At 39.7% G+C, this 12,251-nt stretch overlaps 1 protein-coding gene across 5 annotated transcripts in view; it reads left to right on the top strand.

Moving 5' to 3' along the window:
* Positions 1–12,251, top strand: part of NFYC (nuclear transcription factor Y subunit gamma) — a 79,848-nt gene that overhangs the window by 15,933 nt on the left and 51,664 nt on the right. The window contains exon 1 of one of the 5 annotated variants that reach the window (XM_054520006.2): positions 1,906–2,129. In XM_054520006.2, the coding sequence (XP_054375981.1) occupies positions 1,961–2,129 (169 nt within the window). In that variant the 5' untranslated portion in view covers positions 1,906–1,960. 5 annotated transcript variants of the gene reach the window in all.

Here is a 12,251-nt window from a genome sequence, read left to right as displayed (position 1 = left end):
AACCCTATCTCTACTAAAAATACAAAAATTAGCTGGGCATGGTGGTGGGTGCCTGTAGTCCCAGCTACTAAGTAGATCACTTGAACCCAGGAGGTGGAGGTTGCAGTGAGTCAAGATCGTGCCGCTGTACTCCAGCCTAGGCAACAGAGTGAGACTCCATCTCCAAAAAAAAAAGAGAGAGAAATTTATCCTTGTCCAGGCACAGCGGCTCACGTCTGTAATCCCAGCACTTTGGGAGGCAGGGGCAGGAGAATTCCTTCAGCCCAGAAGTTCGAGACCAGCCTGGGCAACATGGCGAGACCCCATCTCTACCAATTTAAAAAAACAAAAACAAGAAAAGAAATAGAAAAATTAGCTGGGCGTGGTAGCACACACCTGTAGTCCTAGCTACTCAGGAGGCTAAGGTGGGAAGATCGCTTGAGCCCAGGAGGCGGAGGCTGCAGCAGTAAGCCGAGATCGTGCCTCTATGTACCCAGCAACACCCCAGCTTGGGTGACAGAGCCAGACCCTATCTCAAAAAAAAAAAAAAGAACAAATTTATCCTCTGGGATGTCAAACTCTGTGACTGCCCTAAATAAATTAGTTAATCCATCAAATTATAATGTGCTTTTGATAATACATCGTCAGCCCTCTGCATCTAAGCATTCAACCAACCATGGGTCAAAAATATTTTTAAAAATTGTGTCTGTATAGAACATATGCAGACTTTTTTCCTTGTCATTCAATACAGTATAACAACTACATATATAGCATTTACATTTTATTAGGTATTATATGTAACCTAGTGATTATTTAAAGTATAGAGGAAGCTGGGCAAGGTGACGTGCACCTGTAGTTTCACCCACTTTGGAAGCTGCAGTGGGAAGATTGAGCCCAGGAGTTTGAGGCTGTTATGCCCTGATTATGCCTGAATAGCCACTGCATTGCAGCCTAGCAACATAGTGAGACACCATCTCTTAAAAAAAGTATACATGGGAATGTGCAAGTGTTTTATGCAAATACTATACTGTTTTATGTTAGGGACATGAGCACCCAAGGATTTTGGTATCCATGAGAGGGTTGGCTGGGGAGTATCCTGGAACCAGTCTCCCATGGATACCAGGGGATGATTGTATTCTCTAATGTTCTAGCTTTTTTGTCATTCACCCCCCCCCCCCATCATTATGTTTCCTTCTTAGGTTCCTGGTTGACTTTCTAGAAATGCCACTTCAACTGTCCCTGCCGCTAACTTCATACATTACCTTAAAATTTTCCTATTTAAATTAGTTTGTGTTTTAAAATAAAGTGCTTTGCCTTGATACCAATCTGTGCCTTTGAAGTGCCACTAACATAATGACAGAAGCCTTTTAGAAATCCTGCAAACTATTGTATGGCCATTGGCATCACTCTGTTAGTGTTAAAGAAGCTGAATTTTCTTTGGATTAGCCCTACCCAGTTTTGTTTTTCTTCTGTTAATGCTCAACAGAAAACTGAAGATGGTCACAACTTTCCGACCTTGTGCACATTGCTTCTCTGGTCTATTGCCATAGGATACCGTAGCAGTATCTTACAGACATCTTTGATGGCCAATCAGAAGCAGTTAAATTACCTTAAATTTTTTAAATGGAACTCTGACAGCCAATAAGAAATCCCGTGGGTGGGAACAGTAACAACCCTTTGGCTTGTTTTTAAGAGCAATTCTAAATTGTCAATATTCTGTTTTAGAAGCACATGATGCCCTAGTGCAGCTGCTGTGTGCATTTGCCAGACATTTCCACGCCTTAGAGTTCCCCATAGTTTGAAGTCTGAATCTGACCCCTGTTCTGCTTCTCAAGGTAACTTTAAAACAGGAAGTGTACAAAAGAGGTAACTGATGACGTGAACAGCCAATCGTGGCTTTGTGTTCTTAGCCGATAAAGCAGTTCAGCCAATGGGACCACTGTGGAGGCAAGGTTTGGTGTCAAATAGCATGCTAGATTGAATGCCTTTGACTGTTAAAGTGGAAGGAGGCTGCAGGGCTTCATTGGAGCCTCGGAGTTTTTCACTGAGGCAGGGGTCAGCTGAAAGACAAAGAAAAATGGCGAATAGTTGGTTGGGGGGTGGGAGGACAGCTGTTCGGGTTTTCACTGGAGTGGACATTCCAGACTCAGGTTTCTGCATCTCCTGCTGCCTTTTGTTTCCTCCGTCCTTTGGGGGGGAGGGATAGGAGTGACTTAAATTCTCCCAGTCCGAGGAGGTATAAATAACTACATGTAAAATTAATGCAGTTCCCGGTAAGTTTAATTCTTTGTTTTGTGTTGAAATGATAGAAACTGTTTAGCTTCAGAGAGTGTAGACAAGTTGCACTGTTCAGAAAATGGCCACTTTACATTCCATGCATACCTTTTGGTGCACCTAGAATACCTTGCTGTGTTTAGATTTTGCATGTCCTTCAACTAGGATTTCTTTCCTAGTTGGATATTGACAAGATCAGGTACATGGAGAAAGGCTAATCATTTTTCAGGGGCACACAGAAGCAAAACACTTTTCTCTTTGCATTGGGTAAACTTAACTGTTTTCCAAATAATTTTCCTTTGTTCAAGTGCACTGAAGCTTTCCTACGGAATAAGCTGAGTTGTTGTGAGAGTTGTTCTATTTCCACGCACTTTGTTGACATCTGTGTTTTCAGATATGGAAGCAACACTGTTGCTGTTAGAAATTTGTGTGAAAATATGATTTGCACTGCTGCAGGTTCTAATGGTGAAGGCCCACATGCCAGTGTGAAATTTTCCCATAACTTTCTTGATTTACCAGTCTACCTCTAGATTCTAATAAGTAGTAATTAATGTAGTAACAATCTTTGTTTTTAATGCACATTTTAGCTTAGAATGCTGGTTAGAAACATCTTCACTTATATTAACAGTGATGAGCAAATCTTTTTCCACAGATTTCACACATTTTGTCAGGTGTTGATTTAGTTCTTTAAAATGATATGAGCAAAGTGCTTTTCATTTTTCTGTATTAAATATTTAAAATCCTGCAGCTTGTGAATAGGAAAGTTAAGAGTATAGGCACCCTATCTTTTGCCTTTGATATATGTATTTTTTTCTCTTTAGGGATATAAAGCTAATGTAGGTTGCTAATCAGTAACCAGCCAGTTCTTATGAACAGTGAAATCTTCAATCCCACGTACTAAGATCTATAATACACCTGATTTTAAAATGCAATTCTTTGTTTTCTTTTTATTTGCAAATACGGAATGAAGGTCATTGGAACATTTCTGCAGCAGACTCAGTGTGGAGCCGTGAGCCAGCAGCACTTAGTCTCTGGGTACGGAAAAGGAGCAGGCCCTATTAGAGAGAAGTTTCGAGGGTGTTGATTTGCCTTCCCTAGCTTCCCCTCTAATAAAGGATTTACCTGAGGGGACTGATAGGATTTAGATTTGGGGCTCTTGGAGTTGTAATGATATAGCAAGTCAAAGTTCCTGGATGCAGGCCTCTGTCGTTGCTTGCAAAAGTGACCTTGAAAAACTGCCGGGGAGTTGAAAGATTGAAGGACAAAGTTTGTTTATACAGATTTGGACTGAAAAGCTCTATTTAAGATGAAAAGAGACTGTACTTCTGATATTCAAGTCGAGTGGTTAGTAGGAATATGTTATAGATGCAAATTAGGAGTTTTCAGGGAATAAGACAATGGGGCTGCATTCATTCTCTCTCCCACTCTTTTTACTTCCCTCCCCCCAGCAAAAAATTCTAAATTCTTTTGGTATGATAGCTGAGTGAACTGCCTAACAGATTCAGAATTCCTTGCATGCTACCTTGTCTTCTTTGTAATCTAGAGGGTTCTTAGTGAAGGGGATAGTATTGTAGGAGTTCAGAGTAGTTGTATTTGTGAAAGTTTTGGGGAATTAGAATGCTTATAATAAGAAAATGTTCATTCTGGGAATTTAAGTCCTAAGATGAAGAAGTATGTGTTAAGGATTACATTTTAAGAGGTAGTTATTTTGATTTAAATTTATTTTTTTAAGTCATTGATTATTTACATGTTATCAGTTGTTCCAGATTATATATACGATTTTAAAAACAGTTGTAGGTGCTGACTTGACCCTGTTGGCCCTAGGAGAAGGCCTGCAGCGGGGGAGGCAAACGTGAAGGTGTGGTACAGTATGAGGTAAACCATAAACTTGAGAACTTTGTGGATTTGGCTTCTTGGAAAGACGCCCAGTCACTGCCTCTAGCCGAGGTTCTTCACCATTTTTGGATCATAGACTCTTTGAGAATCTGACCCACTACCTGGAAAAATGCACATGGGCATGCCTGTGCAAAACCTTTGATGACTAAGTTATTTTCTAGTGTATGTCAAATGGTGTTTTAACACTTCAGCCAGATAAATGTTTACTAGACAAATGAAGAAAACTTTGCTTCCAGAAAGAGCAAAGACCTTCTAGAGAGCTAACTCTAATTTAGGCCATGGGTGGCTGTGTGTGTAAGTGGGGGAGGCTTAGATGGGGTCTAGAGATATGGACATTTATTTACTCTGATCACAATATTTGAGGCAGCATGGTACAGACCATTTAAAGTCAAGAGATCTGTGTTCAAGCCCCACTCACCTTTATCACCAGCTTTGTAGGTTTGGGCAAGTCAGCCATTTAGTGTTAGCTTCCTCACATGTAAAAATGGAACCTAAAAATAGTGTCTTATTTAGTGGTGAGTCTTGAATGAGATCATGTGTGTCAAAGTACTTTGCAAATTGTGAAGAGCTACATAATATTAGTTGTTACTAATCCAGACTGTTTGGGGGATGAAACGTTTGTGAAGATAGGTGTGGCATCAAAGAAAAAAATGCCAGTATTTTAATATTTGTAAAAAGGAGTTAGTTTAAACCTGACACATTTCTTTTTAAACTGCCTTCACCTGCATATTCCTATTTATGCTGACATGACCCTATTTATTTAATGCATATGTTGAGACCACCAATCCTTTACTCATCAAGATTCCTGTGAAAGAATTTTAACCCCTTTGTCAAAATTTAAGGACCTCTCAGAGTAGCATGAAATGGGTATGCTGATTTTTAAAAAACTCTTGTTAGATTTAGGAACCTCTCAGAATAAAATGTGGAAGCCTGTTCCATTTGCATTATGAGATTTGCATTACAATGCAGGTAAGTTGTAATGGTTGCAGATGTTTACTAAGCAGAGGTTACATTTTTAGTTTGTATACCAAATATTTATAAAGTAAACTGGAACCATTTTTTTTGTTTGCTTTGTGATTATCCTGTCAATTTTCAAGCATGGGAGGTAGTTACAGCCTGCTGTATAGTAAGCAAGTAAATGTTGGGATTAATGCCTTTTTTTTTTTTTTTTTTTTTGCAGACGAGGTCTCGCTCTGTTGCCAAGGCTGGTATGCCAGGCTGAAGTGTCATGGCATGATGATGACTCACTGCAGCCTCCACCTCCTGGGCTCAAGCAATCCTCCTACTTTAGCCTCCTGAGTAGCTGGGACTACAGGCATGTGCCACCGTGCCCAACTAATTTTTATTTATTTATTTATTTTTATTTTTATTTTATTTTAAAATACAGACGGGGTCTTGATTTGTTGCCCAGGCTGATCTCAAACTCCTGGACTCAAGTGATCCTCCCGCCTTGGCCTCCCAAAGTGCTGGGATTACAAGCACTGGGATTACAGGCATGAGCCACTGTGCTCAATTGTGGGATGAACACTTTTAAAAAAAATAATTGATCTCTCATCAAAAATCTAACATAAATTTCACACAATTGATACCTACTATGAGATACCTTTCTAACATAATTGGTGGAAACTCATGGGGATTTCTTTTTGATCTAGTCTGCATGCCCAGTGTCATCTATTTTTAGGACTTCCTTTTTTTCCCCCCCAGGGGTGGGGTTGATATTTTGTGATGTTTGATTTCCTGTCCTATTAAGTCACTTCCTCTCAGGCATGGTCAGTCAGCATTGGTGTCTTGCTTCCTATCTGTGCATTGAAAGAATCATATTCAGACAGAGTGAGGTTTGGCAAAATTGATACTGACTTTACCAAATAAAATTCCAGTTCCAGGGATGTGTAGGTTTAAAAACAGCAATCGTGGTCACTTTGGGCTTTTGTTTTTAAAAGAAGATGAGGTCTCCTTTTTAAAGAGGCTAAATACTTTTGTGGGGGCTTCAGTAATCCAAAAAACGTATGAAAAGTTGAACATGGCTGTCTTCATGAATGGAATGATTTTTGCCTATCCTCATTACTGATAATATATGCATACAGAGTTTGAATACGTCTAAATTAGGCTGATGGGAATCACTTAGGGATCTAGTCTAGTTCCCTTCTTGTAAAGTGGGGAAATTGAGGCCCAGTAAGTTCAGGTGCCCTAATCCAAGTCTTTCAGCTTTTTAGGAACAGGCTTGTACAAGTTTGGAGATTTGACTCCCACTCAATTTGTTGCATGTTTCTTTTATTCCTCTAGGTTGTTTTCACTTTTTATTTTTCATGTTTCTTTTCCTTTTGGCACTTCTGTATAGGTTTGCTCTTTGGGTATAGAAGGAACAGAGAAAATGTGCCATGGAAGAGGTTCAGAAGTCTTTACCTGAAGTGTGTTGGTTGAAAGTCTGGTGTAGCAGATTTAGTGTCCCTTTGGGATCTGAAGATACCTTGCCTCAGCCAGTTAGTTGCTTATTCAGAAAGCTGAGAACCAGCTAGGAAGCTAATGATGCTCACCTGTGAGGTATTCCAGAGAACCAGGTTACTTTTGTGCATTATGAGGAAGTTAGGGTATACAAACACATCACCTGCAAGCCAGTTAGTGTTTTTTGTTTTTGTTTTTTTGTTATTATATTTCAACAACAAGCTAATTCCCAAAAAAGTTTGGACCTGGCTCTTAAAGTGAGTCCACAAGCTAACCTGTATTTAATAAACAAAGATTCCAGGGTCATCTTAAGCATTTGACAAGACTAAAATAGGAATCATTGTTTATAGACACCCAAAATAATATCTTAACTGTGCTGACTTTACTCTTTCCCATCAGCAAAGTGGTATTATGTGTGTATGTGCTTAGGTTTGAATAGTTTTTGTTCTTATCTTTATATTCTTTGATAGACCATGATATACTTTAACATTTTTAATTTTTCTGAAGGTGATGACCTTCATATATTTAGACAAAAGTTATAGTCCATTGAAAGAATGAGGGCTTGAACGATGTAAGTTATGTAATATTTAAGTCCTAAAGTGTACTGACTGAAGATTATAATAGACATAGCTGGATAGAATATATTTCATGTCTACATTTCCCCGAAGTTTAGCTTTCTTTCCTTTTTTTGGAGACAAGGTGTTGCTCTGTCGCCCAGGCTAGAGTGTAGTGGTGTAATCGTAGATCACTGCAACCTCAAACTCCTGGGCTCAAGCAGTCCTCCCACCTCATCCTCCGAGTAACTAGGACTACAGATGCACGCTACTAGACCTGGCTAATTAAAAACAAATTTTGAGGGCCGGGTGTGGTGGCTCACGCCTGTAATCCCAGCACTTTGGGAGGCCGAGGCAGAGAGATCACGAGGTCAGATCAAGACCATCCTGGCTAACATGGGTAAACCTCATCTCTACTAAAAATACAAAAAATTAGCCGGGCGTGGTGGCGGGCGCCTGTAGTCCCAGCTACTCGGCAGGCTGAGGCAGGGGAATGGCATGAACCCGGGAGGCGGAGCTTGCAGTGAGCCGACGTGGCACCACTGCACTCCAGCCTGTGCAACAAAGTGAGACTCTGTGTCTCAAAAAATAAATAAATAAAATGATAATAATAATAATAATTTAGCTGGGTGTGGTGGATCATGCCTGTAATCCTAGCACTTTGAGAGGCCAAGGTGGGCGGATCACTTGAGGTCAGGAGTTTGAGACCAGCCTGGCCAACATGGTGAAACCCAGCGTTTACTAAAAAAATACAGAAATTAGCCAGGCGTAGTCCCAGCTACACAGGAGGCTGAGGCACAAGAATTGCTTGAACTGGGAGGTTGCAGTGAGCCATGATAGTGCCACTGCACTCCAGCCTGGGCAGCAGAGTGAGATTCTGTCTCAAGAAGAAAAACAAAAAACAAAAACTTTTTTTTTTTTTTTTTGTAGAAATGGAGTCTCATTATTTTCCCTGGCTGGTCTCGAACTCTTGGCCTCAAAGGATCTTTCTACCTCAGCCTCCCAAAGCACTGGCATTTACAGGTGTGAGCATCTGTGCCTGGCTAGTTTTTTTTTTAATGTGTTCTGCTACCTCAATATGGGGGCCTATCTCTTTATAACGTGGTCAGATTCTATTTGTATTCTTACTCTTATCTTCTTGTCTCTCCCTTTGGGATCCCAAAGCTAGACCCCGCTGTTCAATAATTGACCAAAAGTTTTTCTCTACTTACAGTATTTATTCTAAATTAAATTACAGTCTAGCACCTGCAGTGAAAATGGGCAATCGAAGGATAAGGAATGAAGGTAAATTCCAGTATAAAGGAAGAACTAAAGAAAAAAAAAACATAGTAAATGTTTAACTTTAAAGTGGCATAACATTGTGACCTTGTGTTCCTTAGTTCAAAGAAAGAAGACTAAAATAACCACAGCAAATAGCAGTGCTAATTCACTTGGTTATCCTTTCTTCTTGGAAGTACTACCGTTTTGGTCTGTTCCCATAGCTTCAATTACATAGAAAACTAAAGGGAAGACCTGCTTGATTGAAAATATCCAGATAAAATGAAATTTTCTTCTGTCTACCTAAGCTATATAGTTCTTATCTTCAAGAAAATGCTAAAGTTGGATGCTTTTTACACTTCCTTTCACCAGTTCACCACACATGCATGTCTTTTTTGTGGAGACTTTAAAAATGTATACAAATAAAATTTTACTCTGAGACGGATGATGTTTATCAAGTATTAGAAACTGATATGGAGAGAACAAGCAAAATACATGGAATTCAGAGGAGGGGAGACGTTGGCTTAGGAATGAAGGCAAGCTGTTTAACTGGGTGTAGACTCAGGGAGGTAGGGACAAGGGCATTCCAGGCATTGGGAGCAACAAGCAAGATCATGATTCAAAAAGTACATCTTGGGTTAAGGAGAGCAGTAAATGGTCAACTGCTTAGAGCATAAGGAGATGAGTTAAGGACAGGAAGGAGTGGTAAAAGAAAGAAGTATGGAGAAGTAAGTTGGGTCAGATGTTGAAGGGCCTTGTTTGCTAGGCTAAGAAATTTGAACAGTCTCTGCTTGACGTTGGTGACCATTGAAAATCTGGGGTAGTACAGTGATGTGGCATTATGAGAGCTGCACTTCTATAAGATTTATTATACATCTTAGGTTCACAACCCTTATAGGATTATTAGGAGGTTTAAAATAGGTAGTAACGTAAAGGGCTTAGAATTGTACGTGGCACACAGTAACTCCTAATGAGCATTGGCTATCATCATCATCGTTTTTATTGCATGGAGGTAATGAGGGTCTGAACAGAGATAGTGGTAGTATGAAGAAAGGTCAGGAGATGGACACTGTTGGACACCGTTACTATAGAATTTAGCAGCTGATTAGAATTGAGGAACAGAGGAGAAAAAGTGCAAAATGATACTGAGATTTCTATCCAGTCTGGGTGACTGGAGGATAGAAACAGAAATTTAGGAAGAGCAAGTCTGGGGGGAAAAGAAGATAGATTTGATTTGGGGCACGTGGAATTTCAGTTCTGGGTAGCTTTCTGGTTGTAGATGTCCAGCCAGGCAGCTTGTACATGAAGGACTGAAGCTTTGGAGAAATATCAGAATTGGTAATGTATATTTGGAATTTAGGCTCATAGAGATTATAGCCGAACCTAGGGGACAAACAGGAGAGAATCAAGAAAGAGAACTGACAGAAGACTAGTGCTACATGTCAAAGATGGAAGCCCAAAAATGTCTGACTCTGAAGTTGAGAAATCCAGAAATGAGCATGGTAGAGTCCTCTAGGTCAGTGTTCTCTAAGCTTTTTTTGGTTGCACACCCCTGTTTTCTGAGTGTGCGGTTCCCATGTAAGAATTAATATTCTTTATTCCAAAAAGTTACTTGCTCGTTTTTTTAGTATTAGTTTACTAAAAATAGAGAATATCTGTAACTCCCCTTAATCCAGGCGTGTACAACAAGGTAAAGGTTTCATTGTTAGCCTACATCTTCCTCGCAGTACTTGGACCACCATATGTAATACATGGTCTTGTGACGAGTTCAACTAAATGAGGACATCGTTATCAGCTCATAGGTTAAATATTCGAAAAGCTAATATTAACACATTCTGTGTGTGCCTTGATAAGTAAAAAACTAGAAATACTTACTTAGAATCTGGTGACCTTCACTTGCTTTAAAGATGTACAAATATTTCCTTGAGATTAGTACATATACCATATCTCCATTTAGTACAAAGACTAGATTTTATTTTCTGAGTTGCATTGGGCATAATCTTACTGATTTTAGCTTTGTAAAATCTCAAATGGCAGCATCCTGCATGAAGCTGACCAAAAAGACATACGTAGGAATTTGGCAGCATTTGCTGAGCAAGTAATTTATAGCCCACATGATCATTGTAGCACCAATGAGCAGCACACACAATTAATTACCAGGAATGAGACTAGCCTCATCTGTAGGATTTAGCAGAATTTTTAATATAAGACACGTGTATTTAGTTTCTAGGCTACGTATGTTGTAATTATCCTCAATCTAAAATAAAGGCAATAAGAAACTTTTCACTAGAGAAATAGTGGTAAATTTCCAGCCATTTTACCTCATTATTTATAATCTAAACTCCATGATTGTTTTCCTCTTGGAAATTCATTGGCCAGATGCCCATGAAGCTCCCCTTGAAGGTGGTTAAGCAATGTAATAGAATGCAGTGTTTATATGAATAGTACTTTATAGTTAGTGAAGTGATTTCATACTCATTCTTTTATTTAGTATCTACCTAATGTAAGTAGGACAGACGATTATCATCCCCCATTTTGAGGGTGAGAAAATAGAAGGCAGAGCCTAGTGACAAAGCCTTTTGCTCTTTATACTGTACTTTCTTACCATATATGAAAAACACTCTATAGCTGTGTCCATCTTCGGGGACTAATTCTTCCTCCTACCTTCTCTTTTCCTATACTTGTTTCTCCCCTGAAAGGCACAGAACTTTCCCAGAGTTCTCATCAACTCTCATATTGTAGACTACTTAACAGGCTAATCGTAAAGGGGGCAAACATACAGTCAAATTGAATTACCTTTAAAGTGTTTGTTAAAATAGGTGAACACGGTCACTTTTTGGAACAAAGCATGGTACAAGTAGATAGATACAATTGAGCACTATCAGTATTTTGGAAATTGTCTTTAATGAATCCTAAATTCACTAAGGTCAGGTAAGTAATTGAAGGATTTTTTCCAAATAGATACGTGGTTAGAATTGTATTAGGTGTTCTATGGTATTCCTTAGCTGTGCAAATACATACTTTGTGGTATGTATTGAGGCAGCTCCCATATTTGGGTTCTTATCTTGAAACATAGAGATCGATATTTTTAGATGAATCATGGTGTTCTTTTTTTTTTTTGAGACAGAGTCTTGCTCTGTCGCCAGGCTGGAGTGCAGTGGCACGATCTTGGCTCACTGCAACCTCCGCCTCCCAGGTTCAAGCGATTCTCCTGCCTCAGCCTCCTAAGTAGCTGGGACTACAGATGCGCACCACCACGCCCAGCTAATTTTTGTATTTTTAGTAGAGATGGGGTTTCACCATGTTGGCCAGATGGTCTTGATCTTCTGACCTTGTGATCCGCCCGCCTCGGCCTCCCAAAGCGCTGGTATTACAGGCGTGAGCCACGGCGCCTGGCCCATGGTGTTCTTAAATAATCAGTTGCTTTAAATTTCCTAGCTATGATTTATAATCCTTGCTTACCCCTAGTGAGGTGGAACAAAGGAATTCTGATTTCTTGGAGGAATGGCTGGATAATTAAGATAACATTATCACCGTGTTCACAATGTAGCGATAGCTATAATTTTGAAACTGCATAGAATTTAGCCAGGTGATTCCTCCTATAAGTGGGCAGCTATGAAAACATCTTCAATATAGGGGGCTGGGCTAAGGCTCTTCTCCTGAATTATAGAGAAAGGATAGAGTGACTTCCCATCACCAGGCCCCCAGAAAGTGAACTTGATCCTTTCTGTCTCCACTCTTGTTTGGTAACTAGATGGCCTAGTCCCACTCCTTTGATGCAACTGCAGTTTAACAAGCTTGAAAACCTTAAGCTTTCTTGTTTAAGCTTTCTACTTTGAAATGTTTAAG

Source organism: Pongo abelii, chromosome 1 (genome assembly GCF_028885655.2).
Source record: "Pongo abelii isolate AG06213 chromosome 1, NHGRI_mPonAbe1-v2.0_pri, whole genome shotgun sequence".
NCBI classification, from domain to species: Eukaryota; Metazoa; Chordata; class Mammalia; order Primates; family Hominidae; genus Pongo; species Pongo abelii.
Note: the sequence above shows the minus strand (reverse complement) of the source record. Positions and strands in the feature narration are given on the sequence as shown.